This window comes from Corvus hawaiiensis, chromosome 24 (genome assembly GCF_020740725.1).
Source record: "Corvus hawaiiensis isolate bCorHaw1 chromosome 24, bCorHaw1.pri.cur, whole genome shotgun sequence".
Classification (NCBI taxonomy): domain Eukaryota; kingdom Metazoa; phylum Chordata; class Aves; order Passeriformes; family Corvidae; genus Corvus; species Corvus hawaiiensis.
In genome coordinates this window covers 5,754,924-5,774,019 of record NC_063236.1, presented here as the reverse complement: position 1 = coordinate 5,774,019, position 19,096 = coordinate 5,754,924, and the positions used below count along the sequence as shown (strand labels likewise).

Genomic DNA, 19,096 nt, shown 5'->3' with positions numbered 1-19,096 from the left:
TTAACACTGAGCTCCAGCAAATGGGGGAATTCTGCTCACAGGGCACAAATAGAACAGGCTTGGAGAAAGCTTATCTAATAAAAGGTGTTAATTAATGGCAGTCAACTGAACCATGAAGAAGGAATGTCTGCACTCTCATTCCAACTGAGGGAAATCTGCTCTCCTTCCTGCAGTTTGTGCCTCTAACACTTGGGGAATTGGGTTTCTAAGCCAGACAGTGCTGTGCCACACTAATCCCCTGAACAGAACAAACACTGCAGATTTCACAGCAGAGGGAAGATACAGAGAAGGCAGCATGCAAAGCTTCACATTTGTGGTGATGAAGTGCTTTCATTAGCAGGTAGCAAGGTTAGCGGGAAAGACAAGTAAGATGCCTGATGGGGTACACAGACCCTCTAGGGCTTCCTGCTTACCTTAAATCTCCATCTTATCCAGCCCTGAGCCACCTTGCCCTCCCTTCAAGGCACCTGTTTTCTATCCCTGGGTCCTCCCTTGATCTCCCTGCTCTGCTCATCTTCAGATCTTTGTAGCAAGTGTTTTTTCTCCTCCATCAGAACTACCTAAGTAAAACACCTGTGTCTGAGTGTTTTTTCATCAAGGTCCCATGGGAGGCCTTTAGATGTGACAGAAGTAGCAGAAACAGTCCTGCTGAATGTGGTCCTTCAGTTCTTGATGAAAGGAGTCCTCAGGGGAACCATTGCAAAAATGGATTTATTTGTGGAACACCATAATCCACTGTTGTTCAAACATCCCTGCCACTCAGAGACACTCAGACCCAAAGTTTCAAGGGTAGTGTTCTCCTCCCTGCCAGAGCCCGTCCAGTTTGGGATGTGCTGCAGCCCAGCTGTTGGAAGGTGAACCAGCTGCTTTCTCTCCAGATGGTGATATTTGGTGATTTGGACTGTAGGGTCTCTTGGTGTAAATGGAAGGACAAACAGATAATGGTGTATTTTACATCTATGGTTGAAGTTCCCTGTCTAAACTTGATCTTGCTTTTGTACAAGGAAGGGGGTACTGTGACTTATGTCAGATGTAGGTCAAATTCAGGGAACGAAAGGGCAGGAGCCTCTTGCAAACTGGAGACACTCCTGCTGGCTGAGGGCCCTCCGGGGCTCCCAGAAGCTCAGCCTGCCTGATCTCCTGAAGCCCCATCATCCCTGCCAGGGTGACACTGGCAGAGCTCAGCTGTGCTGCCTTGGGCCATGTGCTGACTCAGAGCTTGGCCTGGCACCGGCCCTGGCCCAGCACAGCCCCTGAGCCCAGGCTGTGATGGAGAGCAGCCTGTGCTGCCAGGCTCGGAGCTGGTGCCTTGTTGTGTGCCCTTGGCAGCCTTCTCTGAGCTGTGGCTGACAGCCCCCGGGGTGTGGGTCCTGCTCCTCTGCATCCACCCAGGGAGGCTCCAGCGGGGACGGCTCAGAGCGGAGGATCTTTCCCTTTGACACTGCCTGCACAAATGCTTTACAAAAGCTGTGCCTGCTTTCTTTTTTTTCCTCCATTTTTGGGAAGAATTAGGTATGTCTTAAACTGGCCCTGAGGACTTTGCACAAATTTTTGATTTACTGTAATTGTGAGCAGCAGCTTGGAGAGCTGACAGCTTCCTCCTCATCCCCTCTCCTGGGGAAGGTGTTCCTGTGCAGTGGGAGCAGCTGCGTGACATGGAGCTGAGCCCATGAGCGTTCCTGTTGTGGCAATGTGCAGTGGGGTAAGCTGCTGCCAGCTCTGGAACTGGGTGTTTTACTTCTCTAGACACTGCAGTTAAAGTGGACGCTTTTCTGAGTTTTAGTGGAAATTTGAAGCCAGTACGTGAAGTTTTACAAAAAATGACGCCCTGAGCATTGTGTGCACATCTTAAAAGTTGCAATCGTTTGTTTCATTGTCGGATGTGACAGCGCTCAGGTTGGCTCCGCTCTGGACCGGTGACTTGGAAATACCGAGGGCGACTTTGTGCCTTCAAGGGCCGTGGGAGCCGCGGCTCCGGCAGTGTGGGGGTCCCTCCCGGGGGTCCCTCCGGGCCCGGGGGTGGTGCCGGGGCGGGGGGCCGGTCCGTGGGCGGGAGCGGGGCCGCCCCCCCGCGCACGTGCGCTACGTGCGGCGCCTGCTGCGGCGGGGCCGCCCCTCCCCCGCCCGGCACCGCCTCCCAGCGCCGGTACTGGGGACGGGACCGCCCAGTGTGGGACCCCCGGCGGGGGGGCCCCGGTAACCGCTGGCGTGTGAGGGGGAGCACCTCGCCGCGCTCCCTCAGGAACAGGACCGCTCCTTACCCCCGCGCTGCCCGGGGCCGGCGGCCAGGACAATGGCCCGGCTCCCCCCGAACAAAGGGGCCGGGCCGGGGCCGCGGGGGCTCCGCGGCCGGGGCAGACAATGCGGCCGCGCGGAGGCGGACGGCCCCGCCCCGCGCGTGACGCGTCCCGGGCGCAGCCAATGGCGGTGCGCGGAGAGGCTCTTTAAAAAAAGAAGCGCCGGCCGTGGTCCGCTGTCAGCTGTGCGGATCCCTCCGCGCATGTAAACACAGCGCCGGCGGCCCCGGGGGGCGGGACGGGACGGGCCCCGGGGCGCGGGGGGCACGGCGGGCGGGGAGCGCGGCTCAGGGGCCTCCCCGAACCAGCGGTGCTGGGGGGAGCGGCCGCAGCGCGCACAAGGCGAGGGGCAGCGCACAAAGGCGGCGGGAGCGGGGGGGGCGCGGAGCTGCGGCCCGGCGGGGCGGGGGGCACCGGGAGGGACCCCCAGCGGCCGCGGTGAGCGACGCTCTCGGGGCCTCGCTCTCCGCCGGGGCCCGGGTAGCGGGCGTGGGATACGCGCTGCGCGGGCCAGGCCGCGCTCCGGAGGATCCGCCGCTGGCTCTTTCCCCCCCGCCCCCAACGGGCCCTCCCCGGTCCGGCCCCGGCGCCCCCGCACAAAGGCGCGGGCGGGGCGGGGCAGCCGCGCCCCCTCCCCTGCCCGGGCCGGGCGGACTCTTTTCCCAGCCCCGGCCCCCCCGCGGACGCGCACGGAGCGCGGCGGCTCCGGAGATTGTTCGGAGAGCGGTGCGGAGCGGCCGCCCCGGCCGGGCCATGGCCGAGTTCCTGCCCCCGCCCGAGTGCCCCGTCTTCGAGCCCAGCTGGGAGGAGTTCGCCGACCCCTTCGCCTTCATCCACAAGATCCGGCCCATCGCCGAGCAGACCGGCATCTGCAAGGTGCGGCCGCCGCCGGTGAGTGCCCGCATGGCGCCGCCGGGAGCGGCCTTTGTGTGGGGCCCGGCCCGGCCCCCCCCCGGCCCGCGGCCGCGCAGGTGACCCCGGGCAGGCGGGGCCGCCCCCGCCGCCGCTCTGAAGTTTCACCGGGCCGGGGTTGAGGGGACCGAAGGGACCGACCGCTCCCCCCGCGAACTGGCTCCCAAGTGTCGGAGCGCCCGGTGGGGGAGTCGCCGGAGCGGCAGTGGAGGGAGCGGGGGCGGGGGGCAGCTGCCCCGGCCGGGCCCGGCCTCTCCCCGGCTCCCGGGGTTGGCCGGGGCCTCGCGCCCGGAGCGGCCCCGCCGAGCCCCGGAGGAGGTGCCGGGGTGCTGCCCTCCATGTTGGCATTGTGGCGGTGTGGGGCCGGGGGGACCCGCTCCCCGCCGCCCCCGGCCCCGCCGCGGCCTCCCCGGCCTCGGCGCGCTTTTAGCACAGGGAACTGTTTCTCAAGTTGGACAAGACCAAACTCCGCAGCCGTGAGTTTGGCTGGTGGCTCTGCGAGCTGAAGCCTAGACAGACATGGCCACCATTTTAGAATGCAATCCACTGTGGGAAGAAGTAGTAAGCCTTCATCTTCATCATCATCATCTCGACCGATGATGTAGTAAGCTCAAAATTAGGGTATGAATTCTGATTTCCTTTTGTTGGTCCACTCAATTTACTGAGAAATGTTGTGATGGTCTTAGAACCATAGTTTGTATAGTCAGAATTGTTAGTTTGTTTAAAGGTATGAACACCCGCACTGGTGAGGAGAGGGGCTTCTCAAAGTAAAAATCTAATTAAACAATGTGTGAATCATCTTTATTTTGAGTGAATTGCTCTTCCCTAAGTGGAGCGTGGTGCGAGTCTGGGGTGGTGCAGCCGGGTAAGGCAGTTAACATGACGGCAACAACCAGAATGTTAAACAGGCACTGAGTTTACATCTCCCTCCAGCAAGGGGGAAAACTGACAGAACAGTTCTGCAAGCTGAAGTTTTGCGAGGGAGACTTTGACTTCAAAGAAATAATGTTCAGAAACACACACTCCTCACTTCGGTGTTTTGGTTGTTGCTGGGACTCCTGTTGGTGTCCATCCTTTTCCTTCTGAATTAAAATAGTAGTAACTTGCTGAGGTAGTGTCTGAGGTGGCAGAAATGTTTGTAGCAGAGTGAATAATGTGAATCTTGCTGGAGAGGAAGGAAGGTGTTTCAGCTCTCAGGAGGAAGAATCCCGGATTGCTCTGTGAAGACCGCTCTTGGATTTGTGTCCTGGTAGAACGTGCCAGTGCTTCTTTTCATGCAGGGCAGCCGGATGCTCAGAGTTAAGGGGCTAAGATGTTTTTTGTTACAGAGTCACCATTGAAGTTCTGTAGTATTTTTGAGAAGATCTTTTGGGGTTTTAAGTTGCCAACAGTGTTTCAGCAACTGTGACCAGAACTGCTTTTTTTGATTGGTTGGATGTTTTGGTGGGTTTTTGTTTGTTTGGGTTTTTCTGTTTTTGAGGGGGGTGTCTTTTTATTTGTTTTAGAAGCATCTCATCTAAAAAAATCTCATCTGTGTTTCTTGGCTGCTTGTTTAAAAAGCCAAAACCTTATCAGAAAGCTGCTCGTAGGATTTTATCTGTTGGAGATCATAAATCAACAGCCCTCAAAAAAGGACTGAATTACTTACTGCAACTGCATTTTCAGCTGCTCTCGTCTTTGCTTCCTGAAGGGGCAGGTATTGCACCAGATATTACACCAGGTGGTGTGCCTGCCTGGCCGTGTGATCAGCTCTTTGAGCGTATTTAGAAGCAGGATGAAAATAGTTGGAGCTGCTGAGGGCTGAGCATGGGTAGTTCTTGGAGCCTGGCTTTGGGCAAGCTGAGCTCCCATGGCTTTATCTGCCCTGGATAATGCCTGGGATGACTTGTGAAGTGCGTGGTTGGTTCAGCGGCCTGGAGCATAGAGGGAGCTCTTCCAAAGCGACCAGAAAAGCCTTTAAGTTGACGTAGTTCCTGGCCTTCCTCCTGTGATCAGGAGCCGCAGTGAATATTCAGTTATTGTTCTTTTTGGTGTAATCGAGGGGTCTGTAATACCGTGAGCTAAAGACTGTACTGCTGTTTGTACAACAGTGTGTGTGTTCCAACTGGATGCCTTGTTTGGTGATGGCTGAGGTTTGGAATCTTCCTGCATCTGAGGGAATCTCTGGCCGGCGTGTGCAGTCTGGTTACGTGCCGGGAAGCAGGTAGGCAGCACCATGAGCTGTCAGGATCTGTGCCGAGAGAGGAATTGAAAATTTGATGGTTGGGCTGGCGTTATTTTAGCTTAAACTGCTGTGCAGTTATCAGCAGATGAATTTGTGTTTCTGTATCTGAGCTGCAACATGGCAAAACGTTGTGCGAGACTGATGGTGCCCAGCTGTAGCTTCCCCACTTGCTCATGGACAAGCCCTTACTCTGGAGCTGGCTTTGATGCTCCAGTACTGGAGCATGCACAGGAGAGCTCCTTGGGCTCCAAAGGACCGGCCGCAGGGCTTTCTCCAGTCCCTTTCTGCTGGCATTAGCTGGGCACCAGGTGGGCCCAGAGAAAACCACGTCTGCGGTGGCTTCTTGTGTGGCAGCTTTGGAGGATGATGACCTGTTTAGTGAGAGGGTATTGAGGTAGTTGGTGTACAGAAGACATCTGGGTGGAAGACAGAGGATTCTGGGTGATCACTGCATGTTCACAAGATGGAAGAATGTCCAGGAATATAACAGGAGGTGCAATTTCTGCATGGCAGTTTCCAGTTGAACACTCAAAAGGAGTTCTCTTCCTCTTCATTCCAGTTCAGTTTGTTCCAGCCATCACCAGTGACTGAGTTTTGCTCTTATTTGGGGATTCTGAGATGCTGCAGTGACTGGTGGAGGGTGCAGCAATAACCAGCTCACTGGCACTGTTCTCTGTGGCTTTTTGTCAGCAGCATGGAGCATGAGCAGAGGGCCCCACTGGCAGCAAAGTGCTCGGATGGTGGTTGTTCCTGGCAGTTAATGAGCTGCATAAAATAGAGATTTAAATTTGGGTCTGTTGCAGATCTGGGGGGAAGGGGCAGCTGGATGTAGGAGAGTGGGTGAGGTACAACTTGTTCGCAGTCCATCATGAGCCATTTTTTAGTTAGAATTTCTTCTATGAACCAAAAATACCTTTTATTAGGATTTCTTTATTTAAACAATATCTGGTCATTTGGAATAAACTAAGTTTACTCCAAAACTTGGCATGTCAAGTGAAGGCCTTACATTCTAGAAGCCTGTGATAGCTCTGCAAATCACTGGGGGCATTTAGGGGGTCAGATGAAGTATTGCTTGAGAATGGAGTTGTTCTTCAAAATAGGTAGTTAATAGTAATTAATGGAAGTAAACAGTCTAACAAATGTGAAGCTTAGCCTCAAGAATTAATGGTAACATGTGGAGCAGGAGAGGTATCAAACGCTCCAAGCCTTTCCTGAAGATGGATTCTTGCTTCACTTCGTTGCATCGTTGCTTTGCTGCTGTGAAGAAATAATAAATAATGATTATTTAAGCCTTACTTACCATATAAATCCATTTCAAAATACACAGCATTGTACAATGTACTAGAACATCATAACTTTCCTAAGGCCAAGCATGAAAATTGAGAACATCCAGGCTAAATTTCATTGTTCTAAATAACATGAATATGGAGAAGTACTGTTAAGGCTTCCAAGTCACTTAAACCAAACACTTAAAGATTAGAAAGTCTGGATTAGCAGAGCTGGAATTTTGAAGGAATTGACCCTGGAGTTACTGAAATTATTGACTGTCAGTTTTCAGGATATCCTGGAATACTGGTGAACTTGAGAACAGGGAGAATTAATTTCCTTATTGGTTTGAGTTCTTTATTGGGTGCAAGAGTTGACCCCCTCTAGCTCCAGAGCGGAAGAACGACTGGAATAGTCCTGGATAGGAACTCGGAAGGCGATAGTATGGAATACAATTGTATGAACACTGGTGTGATCAAATTAGTTTTATTTTTTTCCATGAGACCATGCGTTTGGTTGTCCTTGTCTGAGATCTAGAAGTTAAGTGTGTTCAGTATTCTAATTATAGAAACTATTATTGTGCAAAATTAATACACCAATTCACAAATTAGTTCAACTATTAATGAGTGTTTGTAATGAAGGATCCCTTTCTAATGGTGTCTCACAACCTCAAGCCAAGGGTATGTAATTTTCATTACACGTCTAGAAGAACAAAAGCCATGATTCCAAATGGAGTTATGGTGGTGGCTTGTTGCTTTAGAGGGATCCCAGTTGCCCAATAAACAATGGATATTATGAAACAGTAATCGTTTAAGTAGGACTCAATGAGAGGGTTTACCTTTGGAACAAAGGATCATGGAGCGTCTTAGAGGAGGAAGGAGTCTAGAAAAATAACTGTGGACCTTGGTGGAAAGCAGTGTAATGGTGGAATGGGAGCTCTGGATAAGCCAGTGAATGCAGCTCTGGAGTTTCTCGGTGATAAATAGGGGGATTTTACCTCTGTGGCAGCACGAGAGTAGAAAATTCTGTATTCAGGATCCCACACTCACTGCAGGATTTAAAAAAGATTTGACAACTGGAGAGGGTACAGAGAAGCATCATAAAAGTTCTGCACATGAAATAATGAAATATTTAACCTTAGCAAAGCCTGAGTGGTGAAACCTAAAGGCTTAGGGCTTGGGAGAACTGGAACTGCTCCTCCAGGGACATACTTTGAGGAACAACATTGATTTAAGTGTTGTTTAAACCTCTTAAGGTCTGTTCAGGCTTCTCATTCAGCTGGTTGCTTGATTTATTTTCATTTTTATGGAGAAAAGAAAAAACGAAAACCAATTCTGTTTTGGAGCAGCTTGACTGAGGGTTCTGGCAATCTGGTCCTGGAGCTGTAAAACAAACCACCACTAAAACAGGAATTAATGCAGAGAATTGCGATACTTTGTCTGAAACAGGAAGCTGATGGTGATGATCCTTCAGATTTGACAATACACAGAGGCTCAGTCAGTTGATTTTATCAAAGAGAAAACACAGAGGTAACTCAATTACAACACGTAAGTGAGCTTCAATGGGACAAACCAGAGGTGCTGCAGCATCTGTCAGTCCTGGTGAGCCAAGCCCGAGCCTCTGCTCCTGCTGAGCAGAAGCCAGGCTCAGGTGAGTCAGGAAACGGCATTTCTGACTGACAGAGGATCAGGTGGAAGGGGAAAGTGAAGGATGGTGGTGGATCTGCCATTTTTGGGAACTTTGGGATCAAGAATGGATGGGGTTTTGGGAGGGGAAGAGATATTTTAGTGCTGAGGTTCCTGTTCCCCTGTTGTCAATTCATGTGAAGAAAAGTAGATTAGCCACCGAAGGTCATTAGGAAATGCTGGCTTTAAATGAAGAACTTGTCACATTCATCACAGGGGTCATGTTGTGGAATTAGATAAATTCAGAGTAGGTTATTTACTGATCTCTAATTAACAATAAAATATGCAAAAGAATTATTCTAGTTTATTATTTATTTTACTAGTGGCAGTGGCCATGCACAGTGCTGCTGTGGTCACCATGGGTGGTTTCTGCTCTTCAGAAACACTGAAACTTTGGCGTGGGCTTAAAAGACAATGAGAGTTTCCTCTCCTTTCCTCAGTCTCTTTCAGTGAGTCTCTGTCTGTGCCAGTTGCATACACCCCGGGAATGTACTGGGGATTAGAGCAAAGGTCTGACCCCTGGTGTCCTGTGCCTTGAGGGGAGGTGGCAGCAGCTCTTGGGGTCTGGTACCCTCGGACACCCACAGCTGGGTCTGGCCCCAGTCGTGATGGATGCTCTGTTTCAGAGTCAGTGCTGTGAAGTGAATCAGGGATCTGGGATTTGCTGATCCCAGCACTCCATCCATCCCCAGCTGTACCTGCAGTGCTGCTGGTACAGTGGTGTTTATCTGTTCCTTGCATGCAGGTGCCTCCATGGAGAGGAGCCTGGCATCTCCTGTGTGTGAGCCCGGCTGCCTGTTGAGTTTAGAGGTTCAAACCCTGTGTGTAGTTTCTGTCCTCTCTCTGCCTTTGGGTCCCAAGAGGCAGCTGGCCCTGACGCTTGAGAATCATCTCCAGCTTACCTGAGCCTTTATTTCTGTCCATGTGTGGAGCTGGCACTGAAACACTGGGATCTAGAGAGGTGATTCCCGCTGTACACTCATCCTTGGCTGTGGTTCTTGGATGGGAAGGATCTGTGGTTGTGTCTGTTCTCGCTTGCTAGTCTGCAGTACATAACAGAGCCCAGTTTTGTCTCAAATAAGAACTACTCCACCAGGCTTCTTTTTGGAGAGTTCTGTGCATAAGGTGGGTTAGTGCACCCAGGGTCCCTTCTTGGCAAGGAGGAATTCGGGGGGGTTGATGGAAAAATCTCCTCCATTCGAAATGACCAAAGAAGGACTGTTCATCACAAACTGGGTTAGCTGATGATTGGAGTTCCTAACTAATGTTAGCCTTTAACAGGGTCACAGAGGGATTAGTTCCTGTTAGACAGGAGCTTTGTGGCTGACCCACTGCCGGGTGATAATGGGTTTGTGTGGATTCTGCCATCTGAGCTCCAAGTGTGTTTTAAATGTAGTCATAAAACCAGGAGACTGAAAGGGACCTTCTGAGTCACCGAGTGTGCTCCCCTCCTCTCGGAGGCAGCAATCATGGAACACCTTTGCCAAGGCAAGATCATAGATGTGGGAACAAAGAATGTAGGTCAGGCTCACAGGGTGGGCATCCCGGGAAGGGGGGAATTGCTGCAGTTCGCTGAATGAATGTGTTTCTCTGGCAAGAATTGCTAAGATATTCCTTTGGATCTTACTATGAGCTGCTGTCTGGCAAAATAATGAAAGGGCTGTCTCTTCTTGTGTCTGACGTGGGAGAGACTGCAAGTAAAATGCTACTTGCAGTTTTCAAAAGATGTTGAAAAAAATATAAGAGACTTCAGGAAAAAGCCGAAGGAAAAAACCCTCTTATTTGCAGGACTGGAAAGCTGGTTCTGTAAAGAGAAGGAAAAAGGTATTTGTTTATTGAAAAATGTCTTGAAACATTTCTTCCAGGAAGGATTCAGGAATAGCTGCTTTGGCAGCCAGCAGATGAGGGATTTGCTTATAAAGGACATGAGGATAAGGGAAGAAGAAAAGCTGAAGCCAACTAACTTGTAGAACAGCTTACCAGGGAGAGTGGTGATTTCTTGTTCACTTGAATTCACAGAGGTGGGGGCGGTTAAATTTTAATTAGTGAGTTTGGGTGAGGTGCAGGTTTGCCAGCTGAAATGCAATGCTCTGAAGCCTGACATCCCTGGAACAGCTCAGTTAGGAGCCGGAATATGGAAATCACAGAAATAATTCTGCTGACCATTTGTAGTTTGCATTACTGCTTGAAATACTAATGTGATCCTTAGAGTGTGCCTTCTGCACAGCTGGATTTGTCCCTCAAGTTTATAGAAGACTTTGAAATTTTGAAGTCAGTCTCATTTTTGCCTGGATTTGATGACAGGTTTATAACAAGTGCAGGCTAAGGTGGGCACAGGATTTTGTTTGTCCCTTGCAGGCTTATAACAGTCAGGGATGGACAACAGAACACAATAGAGTCACTTCAGATGAAGAGTCCTGGTGGAGTAAGAACTCCTGATTTTTTTAGGAAATTGATGTTGTCTTGCTTTCTGTGTATACTTAATCTTAGTGCTCAGCATGACTGTTGAAAGACACTTAAAACTGAACTTCTTAAACATTTTTATTCATTTTTTAAAACAGGGAAATCCAAACCAGTTCCTTTGAGGAGCTGGATGGAGAGGGAAAGTCTTATTGATTCCCAGGCATGAGCTTTAGGGAAGTGGGCCTGGAAAGTTGGGGGTGGTGACTGGTCTCTTCCCCAGCAAAGCTCCTCATGTGGCTCAGCAGCTTTGCAAATGAATCCTGCGCCACAAAGCTCCCTCTCGTGGTGCTGCTGCCTTTCCAAGGTGCATAAAGGCATTTCTGTCACACACAAATGTCTTTTCATGGGCCTGCAAGTGAGCATCGCATTTGGCTTGGTAAGTTGTGCTTCAAAATGTGTCCAAGATTTTTGTTGAGTAAATAATACACTCGTTAAAGAAGGGTTGGAAGTATCTTGTTTGGGACTTGAGGAACTTGCCATACTGTGGAATAGAGAAAGATAAATATCCTTATTGGTTATATCAACTTTGAGTAGTTTGGATGATCCAAAATAAACTTGTGACTTTAAAATGACTCAGTGACAGTCAGGATGGACTGTGTGCTATACCTGCTGTCATTTCTCCAGATGGTGGATGACTGTGGGTCTGTAACAGTGTCATCTGACACAGTTTGTGTTCAGAGGACGTGCTGTAGTATGTTTGTAAAGCCAGGAGTGGTTTTATAATAATCTAATGTGATATATTATATATGGCATTCATTTCCCTCAGCTCTGCCTGCACTTCTGCGGCCTCACCTCAAGTCCTTGGTGCAGTTTTGAGCACCACAATATAAAAAAGACATTGGAGAGCATCCTAAGGAGGGCCACGAGAATGGTGAAGGGTCTGGAGGGGAAGCCTCGTGAGGGGCAGCTGAGGTCACTTGGTTTGTTCAGTGGAGACTGAGGGGAGACCTCACTGGGGCCTTCAGCATCCTCACGAGGGGCAGCAGAGGGACAGGTACCAATCTGTTCCCTCTCATGACAAGTGACAGGACCCAAGGGAATGGCTGGAGCTGAGTTGGGAGATGTTTAGGTTGGATATCAGGAAAAGGTTCTTCCCTCAGAGGGTGGTTGGGCACTGAACAGGGAATGGGCACAGCTCCAAGCCTGTGTGAGTTCAAGAAGCGTTTGGACAACGCTCCCAGGCACAGGGTGGGATTGTTGGGGTGTCTGTGCAGGGCCAGGAATTGGACGTGATGATCCTGATGGACTCGATGGTCCCTTCCGACTCAGCCTATTCTATGGTACTTGCTTCAAAACCTCAGGAGCCAGAGTCAATCCAATGTTGCCTCTCATTAAGCCAATTTACCATCACCCAGCAGAAGCTCTTCCAATGACTTTCTCCTTGCTAAAAGTGAAACACTTTTAGGGCTGTGAAATGTTTGTTTCTGGCTGATGAACCTGTCTGCCTGATAGGCTGAAGTCACCTACTGAAAGTGCTGTTGAAGAAATGGAGCTCCCAAAGCTTATCTTTGAGAAACAGCTGACGTGCCATCAGGGCGTCTTGGTGTGTGTGTTGGTCATTCAGTCATTGGTAAACTTAAAAGCTGCGGGTGTAGGAAATGCCTGTTGTGGCAGCTTGTGTTGTCTGGTGTCGTGTTACTCTTCCAGCGCAGTAGGTGACTGGTGCTTTGCCAGAGCCAGTGTCTTTGGCCAAACAGGAAAGACTGTCCCAAAACATGCACCAGTCAGTAATAAATAGACACATGGAGATCATGGAGATAATCAGCTAATTCTGGAGCAGGATGTTTCAGGTGCCATGCTGTGGATGAGCTGTTTCTTTAAGATCATGCACATAAATTTCCTCATTTGCTTTCATAAGCAGAGGGGACTAGCCTGCTCTGTGCTGTCTGACATGGATTGGGTCTGTGTCTGCCCTAGGCGCCCTTGGAGCTGGATTTCTTTAGTCTGAGCATGAGCTGGAGCCTGTAGGAGCAGGTAGGGATCCTGTTTCTCCTGTTGTGCCCAGTGGCATGCAGGCTTTCCTCTGGGCTCTGCCCAAAGCAGCAGCCTGTGCCAGCAGACATGTGGCCTGACCAGAAGAGTCTCCTGTGCTGTCCCCTCCCTTGCTTGGCTTCTCTGACGTGCTGCCAGTGCAGTAACTGCAAGTGGTAGCCCTGAAGCGCAGCCTGGAGGGGTGACAGTTTGAGAGGTGGTGTCATTGCCTACGTGAGCTGAATTCTTGCCCCTGTTCATCTTATTGCTGGTTCTTGTCCTCTGCAGAGCCTTACTAGAGGATCTGGTTTGGGGTAATGCACAGTCCACCCAGAGACAGCCTTGGCTTACTGCTTTGCAAAGCAGTGAGGCAGCACAGCCCTCTTGGTTTCATTTACTCTCGGCCTAAGCAAAGCTCCCTACAATTCTCCCTTGGGCAGTTTAATTCAGTCCCCAGCATGTCTCAAGGGTCCTGTGTGTCATCGCCACTGTGTTCCCTCCTGGTCTCGGTGCCTGTTTCCTGTCTCCCTCTCTTTGGTACAGAGCAGACTCTGGAGTTGTGACTAATGATGTAACCAGTTGGTTCAGCTTGAGAGTCAGATTTGTCCTGTTGAAGTACAATACTTCAAATCCTGCCCAACTGTTCCCAGTTATGCTTCTCATCTTACAGCTTGAGGGCCCCAAATGATTCATCAAACAAGATATTAGAAAAGAGTGTCAGTTCTCTTCCTCAGACTTGATAGTTTCATTGCATTTGGTTTTCTGGCGTAGAAAATAGGCAGTAAAAGAAGGGTTCATGTTATTGGCTTTCTCAAGAACGTGTCATTGGGCACCAGACAGTCTTGTGGTTAGAAGCAGGAAAATAATCGAGAAATGTGTCCCACTGGTTGAGGATTGAGTGTCCTCTGGATAATTTGTCATCCTGACCCCCTACCATTGTCTAATTGCCAATTCAAATGTTAATTTCAGCCAGCCTTGTCAAGTTGTGTGCTGCAAGTGCCTTGCAGGATCAGAAAACCTTTATTACCGATTTTGAGGTCTGGATTAGTCAATGCCAGCTTGGTAACATGTATGGATTGGTGGCCCTCTTCGCTCTTCAGCTTCACCACGCTCTCAGTGACTCTTGCTCCATGTTTGTTTGTAAGATAATTGCTTTGGAAAGCATTTATTTTCTGCGCTAATTTTCACATTCTCTGTGAATCTAAGATAAAAAATATGTGCTTATGATGCTGGTCTTACTTCAGTTGTCTCAGTCCCCCAGTGTTGATCTTTTTCTTGATGCAAAGCTCTGTCTTACTCCTGTCCTACTACACTGGCAGTAGCTCACTTGTGCATTATCTTCATTCTGTAATTTGTGATAACAAGATAATTTTATATATAATAAATTCCTGTCAAGTTTAAATCAAATATAATTTGGTTTTGTGAAGTCGTGTATTGCCAAACCAAGCATGTGCAGTAAATGTCAGAGATCTAAAAGATAAAACGGCTTTATAGTTGTGTTTATAAATTACACTTCAGTTGCAGGTATTTTATCAAAGTAATAATAATCTTTTTTTAAATTGGTCATATTCCAGCTCTTCCTGAATGTTTGCAGCCAAGGAAATTGTCAGGCATTGGCACAGGTTGGCCAGGACAGTGGTGGAGTCACCATCCCTGGCAGTGTTCAGAAGATGTGTGGATGTGGCACTTGGGGACATGGGTGGTGTGGCGAACATGGTGGTGGTGGGTTAGAAGTTGGTCTTGATGATCTTAAAGGGCTTTTCCAACATCAATGATTCCATGATTCTGTGGAGGCTTACATTGCAGAACAAGTCTTCAGTTCCAAAGTGTACCTGATTTGGTGGTTCCATTACCTATTTTTGAGGCACAGTGAAGGATTCCAAGGGGTAGACAATGACACTCAACGTATCTCACCATTCCTGCTCTCTGACTTGTTCCCAGTGAGGGGATTTGGTTATCAGCACAGCCCTGGCTCCCTGACGGGTCAGAGTGCAGCTGCTGAGCCCCCACCACGCCAAGTTCCATGTGCTGGTGGGGCTGAGGAGGCTCTGGAGGCCGTGGGGGCTCTTCATGCTTCAGGCTCACCTGGCTTTTGACTACTGCAGAAATTTCCTTCCTTTTCCTGACCTTTTGATGGAACCCTTCTGTTTTCCAGGACTGGCAGCCTCCGTTCGCGTGCGATGTCGACAAGCTTCACTTCACACCGAGGATCCAGAGGCTCAATGAACTGGAGGTAAACTGGAAAGCTAAACATTACTTCTGCTCCCAAAATGTGTCAGTGTGTTTTTGGGAGGTGATGTTTGCCACAGTTGGCCGTGAGCTGACAGCACTCTGGACCTCGAACAGCAATTTCTAATTAGCACGGAAATCCATCTGTTTCAGAACCTAGTTAGAAACATTCCAGGCATAAAAATAATGTTAATGCTCATTAAAAAAGGAACTTAATTTAGGCCTTTTCCACACAGGTGCTTCTAAGTAGTTAAACTGTCCAGGGCCATAGATCTGTGTCTGTGTTTTGCACTCATACAGTGTCTTTCAAAAGGAAAAGAGATGAAACATTTGGAGTGCTTTAAAAATAGCCAGCCTTTTGGAAGAAACAATTGCAAAATCTGGATTCAGTTTGTGGAAATTTGCTGTTCACAAGCACTTTCATTCACTGCTTCAGTGAATTGACACTAAAGGGGAGTGTGAGGACTTCTGGTTGGCTCAGTGCTGGTACCATTTGGGATGATGGTGACTCTGTGCCTAATTATTCTCCTGATTCTTGGTTTCTGAAGTCCTGACGTGGTCATGAGAAGTGCTGGGGAAGGGCTCAGATGCTGGCTTAGAATGCTAAGAGGGGGATTTGTGTGACCACAGGCTGTTCAGAGCTCCCTGGAGTTTGCAGACAAGCTAACCTGTACAGACATGGCCAGTTTTTACCTTAAGAACAGAAAACGTGCTGAAAATAAAATGTGTCGAAATTTAAGTTACTGCTCTTACATAGCAGCAGTGCAGTGATCTTACTGTGGTAATTGCTGTGCAACCAGCCAGGCTTTCCCTGCCCTGACCCATTTGTGTGCTTAAAAGTGAAACAAACACAGTTGGGAGTGAGAAGGAGTAACACAAAAAAAAACCCTTTAATTTTTTTTTTTAATATTTATTTATTTTTGGTTTATTGCAAATAAACCAAATTGTAATAAACTATTGCAGTAATTAATGTAATAATGCAGCAAATCTGGACAATGCAGCTGGTTTAGGGAGTCTTTAGCAGTAATAACTTACCTTTTGGCTGTTCTCAGAAAATACTTTTCTGAGTGCAGTAAAAGGTAACAAAAGGTGACTCAAGGAAACATGCGGATACCACCAATGGTATCTGCATGGAATTTATTTTTCTCCACATGATGAGAGGGGGAAAATGCAAAATGACTCCTGCAGAGGGCAAAGCTGGGCAGGCAGCTGAGTCTGCAGTGCTGTAAATGTTGGGGTACGAAACCTACATCTGCTTTTAGCATGCAGTTCACTTGTTTGGTTGGTTGATTTCAGGCCCAAACTCGTGTAAAGCTGAATTTTCTGGACCAGATTGCAAAGTTTTGGGAGCTTCAGGGATGCACACTGAAAATTCCACATGTGGAGAGGAAGATCTTGGATTTATTTCAGCTTAACAGAGTAAGACCATTATGGAAAAACTTGTCCTGAAAAGCTGCTATGTTACTTCAATTCCTGGGATGGTATCACAGCTGGTCAGGGGAGGTTTTGGGGTATATCTAAGCTGGAAAAAGTATTCCTTTGTTTAAGCTAACATAGCTAATGGGACAGTAAGAGTAAGAATACATTATCAGGAAAAGTAAGTAATACATTATCATGGAAGTTTTCCTGTGAGCCTAGATCACCTTAAATTTACAGCTCTTCTTTAAAATTGAACTTGGGTATACTGGTCAAGAATAAGCTTAGGCTTAACTGGAGAAAGTTCCTGAACAATGACAAAAGTGAGAGAAAAAAATTTTCCATTAGAAATACGGAAGAAAAAAAATCCAATTACTTTTAGGACGAAACTTGTTAAACTTGTGGAGAATTTCATGTATACTGATAGTAAGAGATGGGATTCTCTGACCCCAAGGATATGTTCTTTCTCTTTTCTTTATGTTTAGGGCAGTTTTTATTGGGAATTTTTGAGCTTATTTTGTAGCACTTGTTCCGGTGAAAAGAACTGAGTGTCCTGTGCTAGAAAGTTGTGTTGGGATACAAAGTGACAAATTGCAGCCAAATAAGTTCTCAGAGTAGGCTGAGCGACTGTTTGCACATGGAACAGAGGTGCTGATTTATTTGTAAAGTAATCCAACAAGTTTGGAATTCCTGAATAGGTTATGTTTTATATGTTCCAGTTATTGCCTTAAAACAACTTCAATGTTGTGGGGGTTTTTTTAAATCTGTATTTTTTGTGGTTAAAATGTCAATTGGGATGTTGTCCTGCCTTTTTCCTTGAACGTGATAATTTTGCCATTAAATATGTGACTATTTTATTTTCACTTTTTAGCTAGTTGCAGAACAAGGAGGATTTGATGTAGTTTGCAAGGAGAGAAAATGGACCAAAATAGCCACGAGGATGGGCTTTGCTCCTGGCAAAGCTGTGGGCTCGCACATCCGTGCGCATTACGAGCGAATTCTCTACCCCTACAACCTGTTCCAGTCAGGAGCGAGTCTCTTGGTAAGCTGTGCTGAAACCACCTGCAGTTCACTTAAGGTAGCAGCCAGTCTGTGAGGGTTCTTTTAATTTCTGGAGTGTTTGTGAAGCTGCATTCCGTGCTTGGTGTCATGCAGGTGACTGACCAGATGCTGTGTTCAGCAGTTCAGAAAGCCATGGGCAAACTTTTCATTAGAGGTGAAGTTTTTAGCATTAGTCCTCCAGGTGACCTCTGACTCCTGCTTTGAACAGTATCTGTTGGTATTTTCTCTCTCCAGTTTACAGAAGCCTCGTGATAAGGGACATTTAGACTTCCTGCAATGATTTCTGTAATGCCAAGTACTTCTATATTCATGGAACGTTCCAGGTCCATCTCTCTGCCACAACAAGTGCTGTGGTTCTGTGTCACATGCCTAGAGTGACTGAGGGACTGTGCCAAGCCATGGCAGTGTTGTGGCACGTTCACTAAGGGGGACAGGTTGCAGAAAGCTTCCTGGCTGCTGTAGTGATGTTAACAGTGTGACTTGGGATTTTTTCCAAGCATAACTCTTCATCCTTCCTAGTCATCAATCTTTGATTTGGCCATTAAACCAAAATTCAGGGTTGAATGAGAGTGGAGGCCATATAATCTCTAATGAGGAATAGGTCTGTTCTTTTAGAGCAGCAGTCATTTATTTGGAAATCCAAAATTGGTTGCAGTTGTCAACATCCATTTTTATTTCTTTGAAATGCTCTTTCCGTGATGATCTTTCAAAGACAGGAGTGCTGACCTTTTTTAAGCAATAAATGCCCTAATCCTGTTACAGGCATATCTCCGTGTACAGAAATCAACACAGGCCTTTACACAAAGCTACTAAAATGAGGGAGGGATTTGATGTAAGTCCAGAGAGGTTAGAATTAGACTTTTTATTTAGGCAGTGACAATCACTTCTCAGTGAAGAACAGCTAAATTCTGCTGGCCCTTCAGAAAAGGGGGTCTTTTGCAAACAGGATAAGAACAAAATTGAGTTGAAGATAAAAATCTTCATGCTAAGGAAACTGCTAGATCAAAAATATTTTGGCTTCCTTCAAACATTCCTGTTAAGTAATGGAAAGCAGCACCACTTTCTAAAGGCATTTAATTGAAAACTTGGCATTTGTATTAGGTCTGAAAATTGTGATTTCTCTTTGGGGTTTTTATTGAGCTTCTGTGTTTGTTACACCTGTCTTCGCTGCCATATTTTTGAGGTACCATTGCACAGGGAAAGATCTAATTAAAAGTTGTGAAACAGTGAACGTGGTACCATAGTATCCTGGAAATGGAAATTTCACAAGAGCGTCTGTCACGCAGTTAATACTCACTTCATGGTTTGCTCAGTATTAAACCCTTTTAGAAGAGGGAAAACCTCCTTAGATGAGGACATTCTTTTTAAATGACTTTTTAAGCTCTGTCTTGCAATGGCCACGTGACATCTGTTCAAAGTGATGTGGAGGCAGTTCTAGACAAGTGATACACGTAAGGTTAACTGATTTTTTTTAGCTCCTCCCCTCCTCAGGCAGTTAAAATAGTCCCCTCCTATATGTGGTAGACACAGATTTTTGAATGACCTGAGAGAATTCACAGAAATATGTTGGG

At 47.7% G+C, this 19,096-nt stretch overlaps 1 protein-coding gene across 1 annotated transcript in view; it reads left to right on the top strand.

Moving 5' to 3' along the window:
* Positions 1-2,934: 2,934 nt before the first annotated feature.
* Positions 2,935-19,096, top strand: part of KDM5B (lysine demethylase 5B) — a 55,783-nt gene continuing 39,621 nt past the window's right edge. Inside the window, exons 1-4 of the mRNA XM_048327899.1 lie at positions 2,935-3,188; positions 14,974-15,051; positions 16,344-16,466; positions 17,335-17,505. Of these exons, the coding sequence (XP_048183856.1) occupies positions 3,051-3,188; positions 14,974-15,051; positions 16,344-16,466; positions 17,335-17,505 (510 nt within the window). The 5' untranslated portion in view covers positions 2,935-3,050. The remainder of the gene's footprint in view (positions 3,189-14,973; positions 15,052-16,343; positions 16,467-17,334; positions 17,506-19,096) is intronic.